We start from the raw sequence: 25,646 nt of genomic DNA on the forward strand, positions 1-25,646 counted from the left end.
CTACGACATTTTCCACATCATTTTAAATAGCAAAAAAAAAAAAAAATAATTGTATCGTAATTTGTGTGGAAAATTACACACAAATTATAATTGAGATATATTATTATTATAATTATTATTATTTTTATGCATAATAAAAATTAAAATTAAAAAAATTTTTAATATTTTTATACCCATTAAAAAAAATCAAAGGCATCCATCGTACGTACAACATTATAGACGAGCGGCTGTGGACGGGTTCTAGCGGGTTCATCAAAAGGTGTGTATGTAAAGATTGTGTAGTAATAGTGTATGTTATGTATTTTAGAGTGGTACACATTGAATATATAAATAAATAAGGCCCTACATAAATATACCACATGTTCATTATATTTATATTTATATTATATTTTATATTGTATAATGTATAGTCTGAACACTGAGTACAGCTAGGCTATAGATGTACTGAGATGGGATGGATTGGAATTATAAGCAATAAGAGAATGCAGACATACAACGAGCTTTAAACACATTCAACGAATATATACGTATTTAATAAAGAATGTGCATTTTGGTTTGTAGAAATGTGCCACTACATTCTGAAACTGGCTAAGTGGATGAGAATATTAAGGCAAAAAATCCTCAAATTTGGTGTATGCGTTCGTATAAATACAATAAAATGCCACACACAAGGACGCACAGAAAGGCAGATTTAAGACAGAGTCTTTTACAACACGACAAACTACGACATTTACCGAATTATCTTCGTTTCTTATTCATTTAAATACACCTACTCTACAAGTATTTGATTGATCAGTTGTGAGTTGATCTTCATAATTTATAACGATTAGTGATCTACGCATATAAAGCACTATTATTTAAGTCTTATTGCTTTTATACTCGAGTCGAATATTGATTATTTTGGTTTGTTTGAAGTCATCTTTCGGTGACAAAAAACAGGTTATCGTGAAAGATTAATACAAACTAAAGGTAAAATCAATCGTAAATTCAACACAAAACAATGTGATTCATATTCATAAAACCATCTGGATCGATAATGGTTACAACAATGTGCATAACTTTTTACGACCGTAAAAAAAAAACACGATCAATCTGAAAATCACTTAGAAGCTTCACACTTACCTTAAATATCACACTTTTGAAAAAAACGTATACTCACACCACCATCTTTTATTATTTAATTCTAATGTTTAACGATTAGCTAATCTGTGGATATTTGTGGTTAAAAATACTTACATCATTATTTAATCAAAGTGACGATGAACCAAAACCAACACGTAGTATCTGCCTGTCCTGTTCAAAAACTCTGTGCACGCTACTGTTTGACGGCAATGTATAAGCACGAGAAAGAGTAAAAAAATAATTTATATATCGAAAATTGTTTAATCCTCAATATCTTTAAATTCAGACGTTTTTAGAATCTTAGAAATTTAACTTGTGACATATGATATAATTTTATCACAAGTTACTATGTATTAAGCATCCATTCAGTTGAGGGGATAATTTTTAAGAACCATTTCGTAAATATAATAAATATAGGTAGGTTTTATATATGTATAATTGTATATAATATTATGAAAATAATTATATATGTCTCGAGTATCTAAACTTAAATATTGACGATGCATATAACATATACCTACTACAAACTACATGAGTTAACTTATAGCAAAAGCAGGCTTACTATTTAACTCCTCTCTTGGCTTGGGTTGCTTGCTATATGACTCTGAAATAAGTGAATTAACTCCTATACATTATTTATGAAAAAAAAAAAAACTTATGAATTTATTATTATATATAGAAATATGCGATAAAAATTCAAAGATAAAGAGGAATAATTGAAGAAATAGGTGTATACCGAGAAATAATATGTTTGTTGAATATTGTATTTTATTTCAAAAGGATTCCGATCAATTATGTATGAAAATTAGTTATATTAATTGAATTCTAAACAATTTTGGATACTACATAGCAAAAATTATCTTCTCAAAAATTAGTAGATCTAGCTTTAATTACTATGCGCGGTACACACCCAAAATTTTTTGCTTGAATTTTTTTTTTACCGATAAAAGTTATTTTTAGAGTTTCAAGAATGGTTAGGTTGGGTTAGGTAAGAGTGGTTATCCTGGAATGGGACACACTTAGACCATTGGGTCCTTTGTGATACCGAAAAAGGTTTGGCCCATATCCGGCCACTACTCCATGAACGATATGGAGCTGTTTAAGAACAGCGGGAGTGCTTTGACGTCAACGGGTTTCAAATCGGAGAGATCGCCAAAGAAAGACTGGCTCAAGTTAGTACATCCCCTCGTGGTACTATCAAAAGAGATGAGACATCGTTTCTTCCTACTCCTCACTGTAATAGCTCCTGCAGTAGTCATGATACATTGTCAGATTCAGTCGTTCAGCGTGTCTTCCACCTAGCTATTGTCGTGTGATAGTCGCAACAATTTTGCTAATAGAGGCCCGCTGGAAGTGATATTAGACCTTCCTAACGTTTATACTCAGACCATATCTGTCTCGTAGTACCACAAGTACGTTCTTCCCTCCATCTAAGATTTGCCTTTTTTAAGTATAGTTCCTCTTCGAGGTGCAGCTTGCACTTCGCAAATAGAACTCTCGGATGTCTATTGATGCTTGTATCCGGCAGCATTGAACCCATTTCTAGTAAGCTCGTCGGTTCCGCAATATTGCAGAAGTTGTCCCTGTGTTCAGGGACACCAGGTTTACATTCATTTGTTCCGCCAGCTCGTTTAAGGACATTCGGCACTCCAGTGCTATCTTTGAGGTTAGATAAACTGAGCTGAATAGTTTTAAGCATAAGTCAACTTAAGAATGCCACCATGTATAACTTCCTTGACTTCCCATCGTTCCCACAGTTTTTCTAAATCAGATTTTCATCACTCGCTCCCATTTGTATCACCTACCAAGCTTAAATATTATCAAGGGGACACAAGCCAAGGAAAAAATAAAGAAAACACGCTTCTGTAGTATATAATGACAAGTGCTGTTATAAGTCGCGCATATTGCCCAAAAGGATAAGAGCAAAAGTTAAACTTATGCCATATTTTTTCGATATTATAACTAAACTTTGTTAATAGCTAGTATTTTATTTAAAACTTCCCTCGTAGTAATATTCGGATTACGAAACGTCTCATTTATTTTGGTTGATAAAACCAACTTTGACACTGCGTGGTTCTTGTCTTGATCAACTGGAAACGATAGTAACCGTAAATGAATCAAATGAGGCTTGCTTTAAAGACTACAAAATATTAATAATTGAAAGTAATATTAGGATCCTTATTAAGGACAATATACGTTTGCTAACGTCCAAAAATACTTCCGATTCTTAAATTAAATCAGATATTTACTTCCATTAAATATTCCATAAATGACAAAGCAATACAATTCTTTGACATGTTTTCTTAATACATATAAAGAACATGTACCCGCTTGTTCCTGTGATACTTGTCAATAAAATAAATTACAAACAATATTTCCGATACCAAATTACAAATGAATGACAAATAAACATACACGCATTGATTTAACAACATATGATAAATATATTTCATCAAACTTCATAAACAATATTTATTATTATTTATAAAAATAAATAAATATAAATGTATTGTTTGTATATTATTTACATAAAATAAAATAAATTATTCATAATAACAATCAAAGTTTTATTTTATATTGCATTTCATTCAAAGAATAAATATTTTAAATATCTGTATATGTTTATAATGTGGTATTTGTATAACTATTATTTGCAACAGTGAATCAGTAAGTGCACATATCCTATAATAAAGGTGTATATAATATATTAGTGATGTACCGGATAATCGTAATTGTTTCACTTAAGTAAAAAATGTCAAGTATTGCCAGAGAATTTCAGTTGGACTTGGATTCCAAAGTAACTGACTTACTATGAAATTGCTCCCTCCTTCTCAAGTCTTGGCCAAGTCCTGGCTACTAACTCAAGATTTTGATTGAAAACTCATCTCCAATTCTAAGCCAAATGCTAATGAACCAGGTTCCTTATCAAGTTATATTAACGTATTTGCTGTTTACGCCACTCAAATTCTAAATTAAAATCACAAAATGCAATGTAAAACTGCTTTTTGGTATATTATTTGGGCTCCAGAGGGAGTCCGAGTTAGGAGAGTGTGAAACTACTTTTTCCAATGAAAAAAAAAGGTGTGTTACTTGCATTATCCGTGAAAAATGCAACATTTCCGGTCTTTTTTTTAGTTTTTGAAATTTAATTCAAAAAATACTAATTTACAGAGAGTTTGAAATAAATTTACTGACCATTTTTATAATATATAGCATATTTTCGTACGTATATAACAACCATCGGTAGCGCAGTTGATATAGCGGTGGACTTAAAACACTTAAATCAATAGTAATCCATTTGTCGCTGATTCAAATCAGACTCGAAGAAATCTAATTTATTTTTTAAATAAATCTAATAAACTTGATCATGTGGTTGTGACAATCACATCAGTATTTTATTATAATATTTATATGTTAAAGAACCAATCAAAAAAAGATTAAAACTATGTTACATTTCAAAACAACAATATTTGAAATTTTTTAGACATTATATATTACTATCATACAAACAACTCATGCGCTTGTGTCAACTACAACACTCAAGTAAGATAGTAAGATAGTTCTATCACATTTGTGGTCCCATTTGCCATACTTGATCTCGCGATAAGGTTGAGACAACCTCATATCGGTTGATATTAAGAAATTAGTTTTCAATACACGAAATTCCATGAAAAAACGATAGTTTTTTGTCTTGTTCGAAAACTGACATCAAAGCCGGCATGTCATCAAAGTCGGCAAAGTCTCGCTGTTTTTCGTAAAAAAGTGTTTTCAGAAATTAATTTGTTTTATTTGTATTATGAATACGTAGTTCGGCTAGAATGAAGTCATCATCAGAGTCTCAAGATAATAATTGGCATTAGCTAATTCATATTGATGATGACTACACTGTAGTCGAAAAACGTATTTCTAGCTTTTTTTATTGATCTAGACATTGAGACAAATTTGAAATTTAAGGTTTGGGAAATTTATTTATTTATTAATGCCTTTAGATCTGATAGACACACAAGGATACAGCAAACATTAATAGGAATAGCTTTAATAAACAGAAGTAATAAATGTTTGTATTTAAATATTTTCAGTAGATTTTAGTTTTATAGAGAACCTTTAACATAACATAAATAACAGATATTATAACTAAAATAAACATAAAACTATGTATTGTACGTACAGTGCATTCTTCTATTTATGGATGTTTTATGTTTTTATGTTTAAACATAAACACATCTCATTTCAACTCAAACATCATAAAAGCCAAAGCTAAAAACTCTTTTCATTTTCCGTCAATATTTTAATTTATTTGTCAACACTCACAAGTTCATTTCTCAGTTCAATCAAACGCATACAATACATATATGTATAGAGTGGCACACACTATACATGTATAATATATTGTGTGCAAGTGATACTTATAAATTTGATAATACATATAGATATCGCTCTTCAATTATCAATACTCTAACTATAATCGTCGCTGTTCATCAAATGATGGATCTTCGATAAACTCATAATTAAATTAAAATTTTGTTTTAATATCATCGACAACCTTATATTTTTATGGTATTATTATAAACTACAAGATTGTTTAAATATTTTAGATAGTTTTTTATCACACTCTCTAGATTTTTTGATATAGAAATATCCAATTGAAAAGGATGATTACCTATATGATTCATCATTTTTTTCAGCCTTTGAACGATAAAATAATAATAAAAATCCCGATGAGGTACGAATTTTTCGTGATTTTTGTAAACTTTGTAAATCAAAAAATGTATTCATAAAGTTTTATTGAAATCCATAGTATTATTCAATCCTTGCATCATATCTGCTTAAAGTACAAACTTTTATTGGACTAAAAAGTCCAATATATACTTATATATTCTGATTTCGAGTCGTAAAAGCAAATTTTTCTTTTGAAATATTAAAATTAAAAATCGCAATTTTTAAACTGTATATTACGTGACCTAAAACGCGGGCAAGCCCTGCTGTGATGTCATATCGGTATGAGCCATAGACCATCAGTTAGTTCAGTGTAGGCAGCTGGGTATAATATATACATAGATAATAAGTATTTATATTTATTATAATCAGATGTCTATGAATATATCTGTCAAACTTATGTGTATTATTTCGTATAGTGATATCCTTAAAATTAAATTTTAAGTTTTTGGCAAGAAAGCGTGTGTATTTTTCCGAAATAATCTTTTGGTGGCTTTTTATTAGCAAAATCAACATTTTGAAGTAATTTTTCAAATATAGTATAGTAAGGCCACCCTGTTCTACCATACCTACCATGGTGTAGTGGTTTATATTCCGTGAGAACATGATTATTCTATTATTATACCGATATACAAACGTTATAGCGTTATAATAGACAAACATTATCACAACACACACACAAACCATACATACATCCATGCATACATACGGCTTTGATCATCATACAATAACAGTAGATCAGAGTTGATTGGAGCGGTTTGGATGAAACAAAGAACTAACTAACTACCGTGTTTTTTATAGTTTATAAGTTTTACTTTACATCATACTAAAAATAATAATAATAAACCCTTTTTCAAACAAAATTTTATATATTCATTTTTATTACTGTTTTAAAACTTAGAATAGAATTCGGGTATGTTATAATTAAGGATGTATGAGCATGACAACAATGTTTGATTTAAAGGCTCAAAATTTGTTTGTAGGTAGTCTGTTACTCAAAGAATATGTGGTTAAAATTTCAGCTTAGGTAACCGTGCAAATTTTTAAGAAAAAAGTCATTAAAAATCGATATAAAATACATTGGCTCTTATGGAGGAATCTCAAAAAACGACATATTTTGGAAGTTTTTGATAATTTTCATTTGGAATGAATGAAAACAAATTAAAAAAAACTTTTTAATAGAAAGTAAACATATTAGCAATGAATTAGAAAAGAAAAAAACTAAGTGTCACCGTCCATATAAGGGATGTAAGAGCAGGGTAGATTAAGGGTTGAAATTATTTTTATCTTATTTTCAACTTTGATGATGAATTTTGTTATAACTTCATGAATGTAGACGAAAAATAAGAATAAAATTTTTCGATATGTGTCTTGGTTTTCGAAATATCGAAAGCTAAATAATTAAACAAAATTTTCAATTTTCGATATATTTTCGCCAGATATCGAAGAATTTTATTCTTACTTTTCGTCTTATATCGTCAAGTAATAATATAAATTTATCCTCAAAATTGAAAATATCTATTTTTAAATTTGTGCCCCCACTACCATGCTCATACATCCTTAATTATTCTAGATATATGCAAAGATATTCAAACTTTTATAGAATTTATGGAATGTAAATGGGGATGGTAATTTTAATGAAAACAAACAAATGAAAATAAACAATTGATTGAGTTAGTTGTTAAAATACTCTGTATAGAAAGTGCTGAATGTCAGTAGAAATGCGATTTAGTCCTTGTAAACAGATTTTTGGAAACTTAGCTATAAAATATTCTCAATCAAGTCGGTTCGACCGTTTAAGGGCTACGATGTCACTGAGAAACACACAGACGTACAAATAAACACTTTAAACTTATAACACTCCTTCTTAAATCAATATCAAAGTGATGGTCAAGCACATCAGATGAGATGAAAAGGATACTTAGAGAGCTATCATTTTTTGGGACAAATTTTTGGAAATATTTTAATTGAAATTGAAATATTTGAGTTGACTTTGTTCTGTTGAATTATTGTTTTAAATTATCTAATTATTTAACCATTTCACTTTTCAAAATGAATTGAGCCATGTTTATTTGACCATTCATTTCTATAGGAATTATTTATATGTTAAAAGTCCATTTTATGTTATTTAATATTACTTCAAATTAAGAAGTAGGTACGTTTTTAAATACCACTTTGAAAATATACCGTTTATACAAGCAAAATTATTTTCTAAGCGCAAAAAAGGGTTAATGGATTTATGAAAAGTGTCCATTTATCATACAAAAAAAAACGAAGGTTTTTTATTTCACTTAAAAAAAAAATAGCAATTAAATACAGAGATCCAGGTCATATTTTTTATGTTATGCAAATGTACATACACATAATATATTATTTAAAAAAGAGAAAAAAAGGTAATTTACTGACCAACCATTTTACTAAATTATTTTTCTTTCACTCTATTGTGTTTTTAATGTTTGCCATTATTCACAATACCATGATGGTTAATGGAATTTTTATAAAAAATATCAACGTTATTTACACACAAAAAATTCCTAGGTCATCGGGCCTATTATTATTTTATCGTTCAAAGTTGGCTGACAAAATGATGAATCATATAGGTTATCCTTTTCAATTGGATATTTCTATATCAAAAAATCTACAGAGTGTGATAAAAAATTATCAAAAATATTTAAACAATCTTGTAGTTTATAATAAAACCATAAAAATATAATGTTGTCGATGATATAAAAACAAAATTTTAATTTATTTATGAGTTCATCGAAAATCCATCATTTGATGAATAGAGACGGCTATAGTTAGAGTATTGATGATTGAAGAGCGATATCAATATTATCAAATTTATAAGCATCACTTGCATACAATATATTATATATTTTTGTAGTTGCGTGGTATTGTAAAGCCAAAAATAACTCATTACTTGATTACAAAACATGTATTTGGTTTATATGTATGTATCGTGCAATAAACCAAAACTTTTTTACAATACTGTAGGTATACAATCACCTTAAAAAGAATACTCCATAGGGGAATGTGTGTCAAGAAAATCTGTAGCTCCTGAAGGTTTTATTTCGGACAATAATAAATTTTAAATTGTGTACAAAAAAAACTTCAAAATTTCTATTACCAACATAAAGTCATTACATTTTTAACCCCCGAACTAAAAAAGGGGTGTTATAAGTTTGACCACTAGGTGTGTGTCTCTGCCTGTCTGTCTGTCTCTCTGTGACATCGTAGGGCCTTAACGGGTGAACCAATTTTGATTTTTTGTTTCATATGACAGATAAATTCATGGAGAGTGTTCTTAGCAATATTTCAAGTGTCAATTTAGGGTTCCGTACCCGAAAAAACTGAAACATTGATGATGATCTTCAAAACCTTCAAAATTAAAAGGTAATTTAATGGAGGGTGTTGTTAGATATGTCTCAAGTGCTACTTCAGGGGTCCCGTACTCGAAAAATTTGTCGGGCCTTTTTTAAATTTTGTTAATTTCACTTGTTAGCCCTAATATAATCAGGAATGAACAATTGAAAACATTTTATTATCGAGTTAAACTCGGTTTATCCAAAGATGGTGTTTATTTCTACGGAATCCTTTAAATAAAATGATAATACCTATATAAATGCACTATTGATTTTTCTCTATATGATTATAATCCATTTTCTTATACTTGATAGAAATGTCATAGAATTTAATGATGCTGATCTCAATTCAATGATTTTCAATGCCCTTTATACATAAGTACATATATTATATCCATATTCATATTATATTTAAAGAAAAATATATAATAATAATAATAAATCGAACAACTCAAATAACAAAACTGATTGCATAGCGAACGAATAATCGTCATCTCATACACACAAAACAATAATTATCTTAGTATAAAAAAAAATTGATGAATAGGGAAAATATATAATATTTAGATATATAAGATGTAATAAGTACTTAAGGTAGTTGTCTCGCTGTGGACATAGTAAAAAAAATTGGGCATTCTAAATTTGTGTATACTTATTAAGAATATATACAATTACCGTAGAAATTTGAAGTCGATTAAAAATTTAAATTTGCATAAACAATTTATGCAAATATGTCCAAGGCTACTAGGTGCACAGAAACAGTTGTATAGATAAGGCAACTACGTTAACAGGTTAGTTAAACAGATCTCAATTTAAACCAGGCGGGTTAATCTTTCGTACACTTAAAGTATATTCCTAACATTACTTTTAAAAGGTGTTATTCTTTCGATGGCTGCTTAAAAAATTTGGAAATTCAGTTCTCAATGCCCTAAGTTTGGCGAATTGCAGGACGTCATTTTATTTTCAAAAAAGCCTGTAGCACTAGAGATTTTTTCCGGAAACGGTGATGATTTCACACCATCGGGCCTAAATCATGAAAAATCAGCCTATACTGCCAAATTTTCACTTCGAAAAGCCGTTTTGGAATATTCACAATACTTTTTTTTACAAAATTTCAACACCGTTACCTAGACCAATACACTTTCCCAACTATACTTGTATTTTTAAATTGTCATTATTTAAACGTTATCTACAATTTGTTGAAATTCTGTTAAAACTTGGACCACCCTGTATAGTGTATTATATTCACCCTTAAAAATATAACACCCCCTTTTTTAAATGAAACACACAGTACGTTTATTATTAAAAAAATATATAGTTCATTAATCTTGACTTGTGAAGCAAAAATATGATATGATATTTTAACAAAGAAAGTAATAAAAAAAAATCACTCAAGTGGGTGTGATAAGGACGCACAAAGGATCAGTAGTTATGTGGTAAAAGACGATCGGTAAGATATCACCAATATATTATATTTTGTAATTTTTACAAGATTTTATTTAACTTCACTTGTATATCCTGTTATTTTTGATAGAGCTGAAATTTTGCGACATTAAGCCCCATAATTCTGAATCATCTAGTAGATGTATTCATTTCATAATTAAAGATATGGTAGGTAATAAATAATTGATTTAAAATCTTTTTTATCACACAATACAGGGTACTCTAATGATGAAAAGGGGTTATTAAGTATTATATATATATATGCTATTTTCGCCAATAAATACGCTATCGAAATTATCTATATATAGACGACAGATAATTATTTGATTTAATTATCCATTACCAAAACTTAATTTACTGTAAACAAATCAGCCTATTCAATAAAAGGTTTATCTAAAAAAGAAATTTATTCTTTTTTTTAATTTTCGATGTTTATAATTTTATTAAAGAAATCAAATTAATGCGTGAAAAAGAATTTAAAATAAATATTTCTGAAAATTATCGAATTAGTAAAATTTAAACTATGACGATTGTTCTATGTTTTAGAATTGAAGTGAGTGTTTTTTCTTTGAGGTGTACACCTTTGAGTTGGCAAGTTTGAGATCCCTGAACTCGGCCATGATGCCCAAGATGAAGCCGAGGACATTATATCGCGCAGTGCAGGAATCTCAAACCTCCCGGCCTTTTATATGTTCAACCAATCCAAAATAGGAAAATGGTTACCGATCAAAATTGCATGTTATCAAAAGACATGTTATCAAAATACCCTTTCTGATATCTATGTACTTACTTATGTCAGAAAGTTAAAGCCATTAAAAGCTTCAATAATAAAATAAAATAAAGTTTTACTTACATAATACATTAATCTGTGCATCCAAACTGCTAATTGTTGTATTAATATTGGAATATTTGGCAGTGCATGTAAACGAACCAGCATCCAATTCACGATCAGCACGTAACACGTACAATGTACTAACAAAACCCATTTGCCGCATATAACGACGTGTTGTATTTACCAATGGAACACCTGCGTTACATAACATAAAACAAATACAAAATATTATACTTTACTATAGTTAACACATACTTAGTATACATATTATATTTATAGCGGGTGTCTCTTTAAAAGATTCGTACAACTAGGCAAAAGTTAAACTCAAAATAGACTGACTTAGTTAACTCTTAGTTAACTTATATTTTTTGTTTTAATGTACGCTAGCTTAAACTGATATTTTGAAATATCTTTTTTCAAATAAATTGACAACGGAGTACCCGGAGTAACTCCCACTCAAGAAAAGCTTGCGAGGATGCCATACCAAGAAGGTCTTAACAGATTAGGAGATAATCTGAAAAACCAACAATTAAAGACATGGACCAGCTACGAAGGAGGGTGAATCGCCAAAAGCCTGTTGGGTGAAGGAAACTCGCTCGGTAACAGAGCCGATGAGATCTTGAAACTAAACAGAGCTGATATTAGAGTCATCGTAGAGTTACTCACAGGGCATGATAACCTGAACAAGTTCCAACATCAGATTGGAAAAAGACAATCTCCCGCGTGTGACAGATGCGGAGAAAATTCAGAAGAAACATCGATCCACTTTCTCTGTTACTGCCCGGCGCTCATACAACAGCGAAGGAAATAGTTTGGTCCGGCCATAGTCGAACCAGAAGAAATTAGGAAACTCAGTGCGAGGCAAATCCTGGGTTTCAGTACATCAGTTGATTATAATAGCCACTGAAAAGTGTAGCGGGGATAGAGTACAAGGGTCTATTTGGCTAGGTGCTCTGAACCATTGCTTCGAGGCGCGATGATCGAGCATGGCCCGCTAACCTCCATACCATACCATACCATACCATTCGGAGTAACTGTTTAAAGAGACACCCAAAAACAATATCAAAATCATGACTAAGGAAACATACATAAACCACGTAGCCTGGCCAGGAGAGGGGAAGGATTAATCCAAAAGCTATTCAGGGTTATCTCAAGAGTGGGGTTGCAATGAAGTTAAATTCTCAAGAGTGGAGTTGCAATAACGTCAAGCTACGTAATTTTCTTGATATATTTTTTGTGTCAATTAATCAGTAATTAATACACCTTCTGTATAAATTTGAAAAGCTACTTTACCGTAAATTTTACTAAAGCTTCTTTACGTGAATTAACCTACTTTGAACTAAGCCTTACTTGACAGATTGTTGTACAACTTTTTGGGACATCCTATATTTTTAACACATTTACTTCACTCACAATTTATATAACTACTACTATAGCCAACTTCTACCGGTTTAGTAATCGAATATAGAATGTATTATACTAGAACCGAACCAGAGAAATTAGTATTGTATGTATATATAGAAAAAAAAAATGTTTAGTGCTACGTATTATATTTTTGATTCAATTACTAAAGACAAAAGAATAAAAACATTTCACCCTTTAATCGACGGATGTAGCTAGAATGAATGTTCTCTGGCCTATGCCTGACTAAAAAATAACTTGACGACAATATAGGTATTTAACTTGGAATAACGATATCATGTTCAAATTCTGTATTCGATTTGATTTGGTCGGGTTAGCTCAACTTATGTTCACCAAGGTTAACATAGTTTAGGCTGTATTTCCTGTCTGAAAAGTGCACTAGAATTATACCAGAAGATTCACTACGATAGATAAAGGATATTCAAGGAATCATTGCCGCGAGTAACAGTAACAAACGAAGCAGTGCCTCACTTGATGGAACTTTTTAGTAAACTGCAGGTTAACTCCTTTAACAAAAGCTTCTCAATAGGCCATATATGCATTATTCTGTACCTTGTACTTAAGACGATGCACGAATGGTGAAATTAAATGCAAAATTCATCAATTTCTGTGGTAGTTTCATATACTAGCGGATGTTTAATAATAATAATACATAAGAAGGTTAACACAAATGGGTCCCTAACACCCAGATCAAATGATCCTTTGTGCCCTCCTTGAGAACAACCCATCAACCGAAGGCAAGGCGTCTCCAGGGAAGAGCATTCATTCTAAACCTGACGCCTTGCAGGTTTTTTGGAGTTGCGAATAACAATTATAGAGATTTCATTGCCTCCATACAGGCCTTACAAGTGGGATCATCAGAGATCCCCATGTTATGAAAGTGATAGTTCATTCGACAGTGTCTAGTCAACTACCCTTTACAACTGTGCTTCCCAACCCTTTACAACTGTGCAGTGAGTTTCGGGCGAGCACAGTCGAATGGGCTAGCCGTGGTTACACATAATTTGGTTTGTCGCATACATACTAGAGTATGCATACATACTAGAGCATCCCCCCTTGCCCCCGTGACGGCTTTTGGCATTAACGCCGCATCACAGAAAAAATCATTACATGAAAAAAACAAAAAAATCTTTCTGACTTCTAAGAAGGAAAGGGGTAGTTTTACAGGTTTTTTCTCATTTTGGAGGGTTGCGGGTTGTTTGCAATGGAAAGGTTTTTACAAATTTCATGCAATTCCGCGTCGAATTCCGAAAACCACGTCTTTCTAGCATGTCTAAGAGTCCCTTGGAATTTTATAAATTAGTGAATGAATGAGTCAGTCAGAATGAGGGTAATCGGGCTTCAAATATTTAGGGTATATTTAGTTGACAAAATGCCACTTCTCTCAAAATAACTGAGAAGCTGGGAAATAATCAACAATAAATATGGCGACACACATAGGGTAACTTTTTGGGATAGAAGCGAGGAAAAAAGGTCACCAATGGATGAGAATGCCTAAAAAACAAATACCTACCATTTTGCATCCATGTAATTGTAACGATCATTGATGTTGTACCATTATTGATTGTAATCAAACCATCTTCATTATTTATAAAATGATTAACTTCACACTCCAATGTTGTATTCTTACCACTAACAACATCAATTGTTTGTGGATTACGTATAAAATTAAATACATCACTACCACCAATCCCACCAATTCCACTCGCACTCCCACTACCACTATTACTTAACAACATGCTCATCATACCACCAGTGTTACTACTACTCTCATTATATTTATTATCTTCCATATCCAAGATACTATAACTGCTATTGGCATTGGCATTGTAGACGGAACGAATTGCTAGAAAATACAAAAATATCAAAATACTAAATTAGTTATTATTTTTGTTTTATATGTATACAAAAGTTATATATCTTTTTTAAGGGCGTACGAACACGGTAGGTAGTTTGGAATGAATATATGCATCTATCCCATCATTTGAAAATATACAATCGTTACTTCAACTTCTCACATTCGACATATTCGATTGCAAGTAGTTGGATTATTTGACTACAAGCAGTTGTCATCCGATAGCCCAATGAATACACCAGTAAAAAAAATCCATGAACCTCAACTTTCTGCCGCATGATAAATAAGCCTCCTGAGTCGACGTGGAGCATTTTCTTTCATAGGGTATATATACTAGGCATGGGCGCGATATTTAAACTCGAAGTCACTATTGTTATAATTTTATTGAGAGCCATAAACTTTATTGTGTGTCTCTTTATCCAAGTCCACATTGCTCATAGAGGAGCTCGAAAATGGCCGCTCTGCCGTATATACAGTAACCAAAGTATTTTTTACCACAATTAGAAACAGCTGTATCTCTACGAAAAATCATTGAATTTCGAATCACAATAGATCGTTTGAAAACTCTATCTAGTACTTTCTAGTTTTGGAATCTATTGTTCATCCCTTGAGGCTTTGCACGGAGAGTTGAAAGTATGAGAAATATTATCCCTAAATTTTATATAAAGTTTAGAATTGTACGAAAATTAATTTACAACAAATTTGATAAGACCACTCGAAACTTGTTGAAAGCTTGAGAACCACTCATCAAACTGAAAAGAAACTTTATTTACAGGTTCTCAAATGAACTTTTTAAACGTATCAATAAAATCTTAGAGTCAGGTGTCGGTAAAATCGAAAAAAAAAAATCATAAGAAAAGTGATTGTTATTTGGATAAAAATCACTTGTAATTTTATCACTGTGAAGCCTACTTTTCGATAACTAATTTTTAGTTCCTTTTCCAAATGAACGATATATCATCGACTTCCATTAGAAGTATCGTGTTCGTATTGCCTTAAGTAGAATAAACATATATAAAAACTATTATTATTCCTCTTTGTACTCATAAAATGAATTCAAAGTCATGGTTGTTTAATTTTATTCTTTTTAATTTGATTTCGTTTTTGTTGTGTTTACATTTTTTTTTTTTTGAAACATGTTTTTGTTTTGGTAATGTTTCGGATTATCTATGGTTCTTGGTCTAATTTTATTTGAAACTTCTGTGTGTACAGTTTGATAAAAAAAAAAAGTAATTTATTTACAAAAAAAAGCAAAGAATTGACTTTTGATTAAATCAAGGATTAAGTATACAGACTTCACATATAATCATATAATCTAATACTCCTTTACGAACTAAAATGAAAAAGTATAAGTTTGATTCTTCAAAAATTGTAAATTCATTATCAAAACGGACAATTGTCCGTCTTGCCAAATATATGCCTAACGTATGTGATATTCGCAGTTGCATGCAACACTTAATTTACCAAGAAACGTAGTGTAGGTTTTAATGGGTTAGTTTTTATAATAACAAAAGTAGCCAAATAGAGTTTTTTTGTAATAATTTTGCATTTAGAGACGCCTTCCACTATGATAAAACACATCCTCTCTTTAATTAAGTAGTGTTTTATTGGTTTCATTCAAAATGTTAGTGAACTGTTATTCGCTAAAGATATATCAATTTATTTTGTTAATTATCTCGCAAAGTAGGCCTCATATCCAAAAATGGAAAATAACTTTTTCCTTCGTCTTTATGAGCTTATTCTGCAGGATAACGATCTGCAGTCAATAACAGAACGCCCTGTATATGCGTGACATGTATGTAAGTGTAATGTGATAGAGTAATCAGCACTGTCTATACATGGTATTTCAACAATTAACTCAGTCAATTGTTGGTTTTCACTTGTTTTATTTAAATTAAACTTTCATAATAGTTTCCATAAGTTTTACATTTCATTTCAATACCTCTGTTGGATTAAATTAAAGTCATATGAAACTCGCATCATCTTTTACGATTGAATATAATAATAACGATAGATGAAATCAGTTGGACATGTGAATTAAAGAGTGCACATATTGAACTAATATGTAGCTAACTAAATTAACTAAAATCACTAAATACTCATTATTGTTAACATGTGAACTCTTGATCATATCTTTACGTTGGTTGACTTGGTTATTTAAATATTCAGACAAAATAATTTAAAACATGACTGCAGTGTTTAAAACAAAACCATATTCGTACCGTGTGTGAGTTTTATTGGAGGCGTTTCCATGGTAACGATACACTACTTTAATTATAAAATTGTATGGATGCATATATAATTGTATGGATTGCATTTATGACACACATTGAAAATTTAATATTATTGTCTCACAAATTTAAATAAATAATTATGATGATTTATATTTGAAAAATTGTATTTGTGCAATTTGATTTCTTATTTTCACAATTTTTAATGCATTAAGTTTAATTAATTAGTGTTTTTCAATAATTTAAATTTGACATTTTCTATAACAATTACATGTAAAGAATTGCAAATTAGTCATAACAGCCTCCTTTAACGCCAAAATTTTTCACTGGAAGCGCTGGCATCGATTTTATTGTCCCTACGAATAGATTAAAAGTTTTGAGAACCTTATTTGATTTGCGATTTTGTTTTGAATGGTGAGCTACGAGAACCCTATTACTAAGACTCCATTATAGTCCATCCATAATAGATTAAAATGGTCCATCCTATAATAATCCATATGAAAAACTTCTTAAACCAAAAATAAAAAGTCTCGGTTCGAACAGCAAAAGTTCCACTTTATCTTGAACTACATACACAAAAGTTTAAACGAAGTTTGTGATTACCGAGTTGTATATAAACTACATGAGAATCACCAAAAGGGTATTGAATTAGGGAGTTTTATAACGATGGGGTTGTTGTTAAAAAGATGTCTTACACTTAGGTTGAGGTATATACTTGTACTAGCAGATACTCGCCCGCTTTGCTGGGCAGTTTCTCCTATTTAAAACATAGACTATCACATTATAGCCCTTTACTTATCCTCACTTTTGTTCACAATTTTATGGATATTTTGGGGGGGAGGGGCTCTACCCTTTTTGAAAATAAACTTTTGCCCATGATACTCGCTGGCATTGTAACTTTCTATAGGTTCAATCATTAAATTAACTTGATTTTCATACTTTTTGGGTCAAAATAACCCCATCCACCGAGTTTCATCAAATTCCGAAACAATTTTTTTTTTCCGTTTTTCTCGATTTTTTGAAAAGGGTTAAAAAATTGCAAAAAATCGAAAAATTTTTGTTGTCTCCAATTTCGATAAAACTCAGTTTATAAGGTAATTTTGACCCAAAAAGTTCAAAAATCGTGTGCATTTGATGACTGGTCGAATAGTTTTTGAGATACGGACTAAAATCGATCCAAATATTGCGATATCTCAGAAACTCTGCATCCAATCTTTAAACTAACCGGATTTTCGTACTTTTTGGGTCAAAATTACCCCATCAACCGAGTTTCATCAAATTCCAACACAAAAATTTTTTTTTCATTTTTCTCGATTTTTTCAAAGGGGTACCCCTTAAAAAAATTGCAAAAAATCGAAAAATTTCTTTTGTCTCCAAATTCGATAAAACTCAGTATATAAGGTAATTTTGACCCAAAAATTACAAAAATCGGGTGCATTTGATGACTGGTCGAATAGTTTTCAAGTTACGGACCAAAATCTATCAAAATATTGTGATATCTCAGAATTTTTGCATCCAATCATTAAACCAACCTGATTTTTATACTTTTTGGGTCAAAATTACCCCATCCACCGAGTTTTATCAAATTCCAAAACAAAATATTTTTTGCGATTTTCTCGATTTTTTCAAAGGGGTACCCCTTAAAAAAATTTCAAAAAATCGAAAAATTTCTTTTGTCTCCAATTTCGATAAAACTTAGTATATAAGGTAATTTTGACCCAAAAAGTACGAAAATCGGGTGCATTTGATGACTGGTGCAATAGTTTTTGAGATACGGACTAAAATCGATCCAAATATTGCGATATCTCAGAAACTCTGCATCCAATCATTAAACTAACCTGATTTTCATACTTTCAGGGTCAAAATTACCCCATCCACCGAGTTTCATCAAATTATAGAACAAAATTTTTTTTTGCGTGTTTCTTGATTTTTTTAAATAGCAAACTTTTAGTCCTCTCCGTAGGGAGGCTTGGAAATTATTGCCTACATTGGAATATTGCAAATGGCAAACCCATAACACTTTCACTAATATGATGATATGTCCCGTTTTAAAGAAAGACCTAACAAAGATTATTGATAAGATCTTAATACTTTCGAAAATATAAAATATTTTTAGTGGCAAAATGTCTTTCTTAAACGTGTAGGTACTTATAGTTTTCTAAACAAGCCATATAGAAACATATTTTCTAACAGAATGTATATACTTTCGAAATAGAATAAAGGAATTTCGTTTCTTCTCACACCACTTCTTACCCAAATAAATCAATAACACTTTGAATAAAAATCAGTGAAAAAAAGCAAAAATATAAGTGATATTGTTTCTTCTATGTAGACTGTAATGTAGACGAACCAACAGATAATCGAATTAAAGTTTTAGAAAACGAAGTTCTAATCTGAAGTTTTTTTTCTTCTTCTTATATTCTACTAGCTGTGAACTACCCGCTTCGATTTGCAACTTCAATTTAAAATACAAAGATTATTGTGTTATATAACCTTCACTTCGTATACCACTTATACTCCTTTTGTTCACAATATCGTATTCTACTACGTATTTCTACGTATTCTATTACGTATTTTTGAAAAGTACTTCCAAATGTTGATTTTGTTAATAAAAAGCCACCAAAAATTTTTTTCGGAAAAATACACAAACTTTCTTGCCAAAAACTTAAATTTTAAACCTTTTTTAAAACTGTCAAAAACGTGGGCATCCAATTTGATGACGTAATATCGGTATCATTATACGAAATAACACAAATAAGTTTGACAGATATATTCATAGACATCTGATTATAATAAATGTAAATACTTATTATCTATGTATATATTATACCCAGCTGTCTACATTGAACTAACTGATGGTCTATGATTCATACCGATATGACATCACAGCAGGATTTATCCGCGTTTTAGGTCACGTGATATACAGTTTAAAAATTACTATTTTTAATTTTAATATTTTAAAAGAAAAATGTGCTTTTATGACTCGAAATCAGAATATTTAAATTTTTATTTTTACATAAATTTTATTATTTATTTTATTATTCGCCGATTTTATTATTTTGGTAAGGAATACTAATTTTGAAAAAAGCTCTAGCTGTACCCTGCTACGTTTCGCTGTGGGAAATTATGGTTGAACAAAAATAGATGAGAAGTATCCAGTAAATTTTATAAAACTTGATTAACCCCCGATAAAAGAGACATTAACAGCTAGTTCACAACTTTTAAACGACTGAACTGACCTCTATTTAACTTACAGTTATTTAATGTACACATCATTCCCTTTCATTTGATACCCCACTTAGGTATAAATTTGAAAATATTCGGTCGTTCATCCCCATTTTCACCCCTCCCCCATATTTCTTTGCGTAAGTATCATTTTGTATCAACAGTTTCTTTTCGTGAAAATTTTCAATTTAATAAATTTATTCTATACCCGAAAGGCGTAGATTTTAGAATGAAATACTATACAGAATAATCAATCCGATTATACAGCTAGAAAAATTCCAATGCGACTGTATATTCTCCAAATTTACTGACACCCAACGGATATAAATCAACCTTTAGACATACAAAGTGTCGTGTGAATGCAGCATTAACAATCACTATGGAATAGAGAGGTACAAAATACAGAGAGTTTTAAAAATGTCGAAGGTATAACAGTTATGAATTTTTTTTTTTAGATTCGTATATTTTTCAGTGGAGGATATTCAGGTATTACGATATCGAAAAAATGAAAATAATCCAAAAAATTTAGGAGGAATTAACTATCAAAGTCAGTTTCGATAAATTTTTCGGGTGCGATACCCTAAACTCGCACTTGAAACATATCTAAGAACATTCTCTATTTAATTACCTTTTTCCTTAAAGCCTTTTCCAAGCTGAGCGGATTTCGGGTACGGAATCCTCAACTCACATTTGAAACCTAGCTAAGAACACTTTCCATTGAATTAACTTTCAAACGAAGCCAAAAAAATCAAAATCGGTTCATCTGTTTTAGCGCTACGATGCCACAGACAGATAGGCAGGCAGGCAGACACACACACATAGCGGTAAAACTTATAACACCCCTCTTTTGTAGGCCGGTGGGTTAAAAAGGTCATAATTTTTCACCATTTTGGAAATTCTCTGTACAATATCGTTTAGATACTTACTCTATTACTACAATACATATGGTCTCTCCAACTCGAATCGACATCAAATTTATGATAATCGAATATGTAAATTGTGCAGATATAGATAAAGGTATGGTGGCCAAATCGAAATAAATATCTGTTTTTATTTTTTGTTCTGGTGAATAAATATAAACTAGAATTGTTTCGAATAAAAAAAAAAAAAAGAAAAGGGAATATTTATGAACTCGAACACTCTTAGAAAAAAATCAGTTTTTATTATATTGAATTAGGTACCCAATTTCTTGTTTATTTGGAGTGGCAATATTCAAGGTATTCCCAGCATGATATTTGCAGTTCCTATGCTAAAACTACTTTTCCGCAGACCCACTTTTCGGCAGAATTTAACGAATTTTTTTCCCAGACTAAGAACATTTCTTAATATTAAATCCTAAAGTTCCAGAAATTTTGACCACTTAAAACACGAGATAATTAATGCCTAAGTTCTCAATTTTGACAACTTACGTCAAAATAAATATCTCGAAAACAAAACGACGTGGTAATACTTTTTTTTAATTCTAAAAGCATTCCTTTCGACATCGATCGAGGTTTTTCAATAATATCACTCGAAATCTCATATGAATCCCTCAACTTAGGTATATGAGAGAATTTCGACGATATCTCGAAAACTATTTCTCTTAATCCATTGGACTTTTATTTCCCAAAAAACAAGGATAACAAATTTTTCCGGTTTGGGATCTCTGGAACTGGATTTTAGAATAAGTCCAGATTATTTTTGGACAATTGACCAAAATTAAATAAAAAAACATCGATGCAAATTTAATATCACGTTTTGATAGCTAATTCAAAAGGAGAAAAAACATTTTTGGGTTATAAAAATTGTAAGAAACGATACTCAGAAAAATCCACACCGACCCGGCATAAAGGGGACAATGGGAAAATTATAATTATCTATGGGCAAACAGCCTGAAATATTCACCCAAAAGAAATAAAATTTCGTGAATTATTTTTTATTTTTTTTATAGTATTTTGCGACAAAATAAAATCAAAAAACAACTTCCAATTCCTTCACTAGTTATAGGTCGAATGTCTGTACTTTTTCTACAGTTCGATTACCCAAACTTGTCTGCTTTTTTTTGTTAAAATACTACCTTCGAACATAAACCTAAGAATCTAAATCTTTTAAAAAGGTTTTTTTTGAAATAAATTACATTTCCAAACTGTCAAAAAACCATAATGAGAAGATTATAAAAAAAACCGGTCTATTTACAAAACAAATCGATTTAAAAATTTTGTTTACCAAAACAAATTTAATACATTTTTACGATCCAATAAAAAAATAACAAATCCGAATTCAAAATACAAAAATTTTCAACAACAAAAAAATAATAACTTACAAACTGAGCACAGTAACAATATAAACAAAATCATTTTGTTATTTTTGTCTTTAAAACTAAACAATCAATTCGAAAATTCACAGAAAACTAAATACAAGAGTTTATTCACACAAAAATTTCTTCGGATGAGACACAAAACTGAAAACAGTTCACACATAAAAAAAACGAGAAAAAATCCTTATCCAATATTCATAATTAATAAAATTATGAATGACGATACATTAAACAAGAAATCAGTCCACATAGCGTTCTTGTACGATCAAATGCCGGTAAACAACTGAAAATGATTGTGATTATGAACTGAAATATGAATTCAAAGACCCGATACGAACAAATTCAAGAATGAGTCAGTCGAACGTATACACATATATCAATGGGGTTGGAAGTAAGTTGGGCAATTTATCAAAGTGGTCGGCACATAACTCGAGAAAACTGGGAATAGGGTATTCCACTATTTTTGAAAAAGTACTTCAAAATGTTGATTTTGCTAATAAAAAGCCACCAAAAATTTATTTCGGAACAATACACAAACTTTCTTGCCAAAAACTTAAATTTTAAACCGTTTTTTAAGCTGTCAAAAACGCGGGCATCCAATTTGATGACGTAATATGGGTATCACAATACGAAATAACACAAATAAGTTTGACAGATATATTCATAGACATCTGATTATAATAAAAATATAAATACTTATTATCTATGGATATATTATACCCAGCTGTATACACTGAACTAACTGATGGTCTATGACTCATACCGCTATGACATCACAGCAAGGCTTACCCGCGTTTTAGGTCACATGATATACAGTTTAAAAATTACGATTTTTAATTTTAATATTTTAAAAGAAGAATATGCTATTATGACTCAAAATCAGAATATTTAAGTATATTTTTACATAAATTTTAACTTTTTTCAAATTTCATGATTTTTTTTTTTTTTTTGACTTACGATAATATTCTATTACGTGTGAGCTATTAAAGAAATCAAAAAAAAATCAAAGAGATGTATAAAAATTTCTGCTTGATATCTCTTTTCGTTTTTGAGTTATCGTGATGTCAGATAGACAGACATACAGAAATGGACTAATTAGGTGATTCTATGAACACCTATATCAAAATTTTTTTCGTAGCATTAATATTTTTAAGCGTTTCAAACTTGAGACTAAACTTAATATACTATGTATATTTCATATACATGGTATAAAAAGGTAGGGGTTAAAAGGTGCACAGTTTACTTTCGTCCTTACATATACATGGTATACGGTGGTTGGTACAGGGACTGGGAATTCAAATAAATTTCACATACTAGTTGTATTTTGCTTTTTAAAAACCACGCGTCGTCTGTGACCGAATTACACCGAGACTATACGAAGGTTTATTACCATTATACGTATAATAAGATAGGGGGATGAAATGTATACAACGTTTGGCTGAAAGTAAATGAATTCGCCATGAAAAATATATTCTAAAGGTTATCATACTTTGATAAAGACTTCAAAGCACATACCCTTTCGAGTAATTTCTAAAGTTCTGCTTGGGAGAGAAGGTATCTAGTATCCCGCATCTGACTTTTAACGAAAAAATGTTTCAAACAAAAGTAGTTTATTTTTTTATAAGGAACATTTTTTACATTTAAATCTTTGTTCTATCTCTATCAGCTTAGAAGATGGGCCTAAGGACTCAAAGCCCAGTTGACCTATACAGATCATTTAAGAACTAGATGCCCGTGGTCTGTATTACGAATAGTATACAGAATACGGGAAAAAGTCTGAGGTACTTCTCTAAGCCATGTTAGCCCATGCCTGGTCTAGATAACATATTTAATGCCCGATTTTTGCCTGCCTACAATATGCACATATAGTCAGGTGCGTATATATTAGCATTGTAATGGTGGTGATATTCGAAAGTACGTTTCGTTGCATGTATATAGAAAATTCTCAACAAGATCTTTTTGTGTGTTATATAATAATAATAAAAATATAATAATATTCATTTCGTTCATGATTTGAATACGCAATTAGTTTTTAAGAACATATTATATAACGGACATATTGTAAATGTACAAATAATATTGTTTTTTTATCGGAATATCGAATATTATTGATAATATCAGTAATGCATCTATGTTTTTTATACAATGTATATATATGAAATAAATCAAGGTATACTAAGTGTAGTCCCAAGTTTGTAACGCTTAGAAATATTGTTGCTACGAACAAAATTATGGGATAGGTGTTCATACAATCATCTAATTAGCCCATTTCCGGTTGACTATCTGTCTGTGGTCACGATTACTCAAAAATAAAAAGAGATATCAAGCTGAAATTTTGATAGCCAGCTCAGGACGTAAAATGTGAGGTTGAGTTCGTAAATCAGCAGCATAGGTTAATTGGATCTTTTTCTAATAATTTTTTTCGATATCTCTAACCATGTCTCATGCTTGGCAAAATATTAAGAATTGGCCCTATTTGTCAATTTTTAGAAGGTTGAATTTGTCTTCATCTTAAATGCGACACACTGTATATACACGACTGTGACCATCTGAGAGTAACTATCTTTCTTTACTTACATAATGAAAAAAAAAAACAAGTGCGTAATCAACACTGTCTATACATGGTATTTGAATAATTAACTCAGTCAATTGTTTGTTTTCACTTGTGTTTTTTTAATAAATGTAATTTGGTGGTTTTTTTCCTTTCTTATTGATTTCAAAATGTTATTACATCTTTACGTGATGTTGCTGCTAGTAACTTTACTACGTGATTTTATCCCAATGCAGAAAAATTTTCACAAATTTTGTTCATAAGCAGATTAAATTAATGAGCGAAAATATCGAAACAAGTTTTATTTATTTCGATGACGTAACTGGAAACAAATTTTTTGGGGACGAATTTCTTTTATTGGTCTTAAAGATTTGCTCTTGAAAATTCTCTTTTATACAGACCTATATTAAAAATAGACTGATAAAATTGTAAGAAATTCCACGCAAAGGCATAGAGAATGGATTAAACGTTCCTGTCTAACTGTACAGTAAATAAAAGTAGATATTTATTAAAGAGACAAATAAATAAGACAGCCAGTTGATGTTTTCTATGTATATGCAACAGAAAGATGCAGGTATTGGCGGTCTTCGC

At 30.5% G+C, this 25,646-nt stretch overlaps 1 protein-coding gene across 1 annotated transcript in view; it reads right to left on the minus strand.

Moving 5' to 3' along the window:
* The window catches only part of LOC123294275 (inactive tyrosine-protein kinase 7-like), a 69,081-nt gene extending 54,051 nt beyond the window's left edge, over positions 1 to 15,030 (minus strand). The window contains exons 1-3 of the mRNA XM_044875401.1: positions 14,916 to 15,030; positions 14,411 to 14,743; positions 11,497 to 11,670 (exon numbers count right to left, since the gene is read on the minus strand). Coding sequence (XP_044731336.1) covers positions 11,497 to 11,670; positions 14,411 to 14,743; positions 14,916 to 15,030 — 622 coding nt within the window. The remainder of the gene's footprint in view (positions 1 to 11,496; positions 11,671 to 14,410; positions 14,744 to 14,915) is intronic.
* Between the last annotated feature and the right edge of the window lie 10,616 nt (positions 15,031 to 25,646).

Source organism: Chrysoperla carnea, chromosome 2 (genome assembly GCF_905475395.1).
Source record: "Chrysoperla carnea chromosome 2, inChrCarn1.1, whole genome shotgun sequence".
Classification (NCBI taxonomy): domain Eukaryota; kingdom Metazoa; phylum Arthropoda; class Insecta; order Neuroptera; family Chrysopidae; genus Chrysoperla; species Chrysoperla carnea.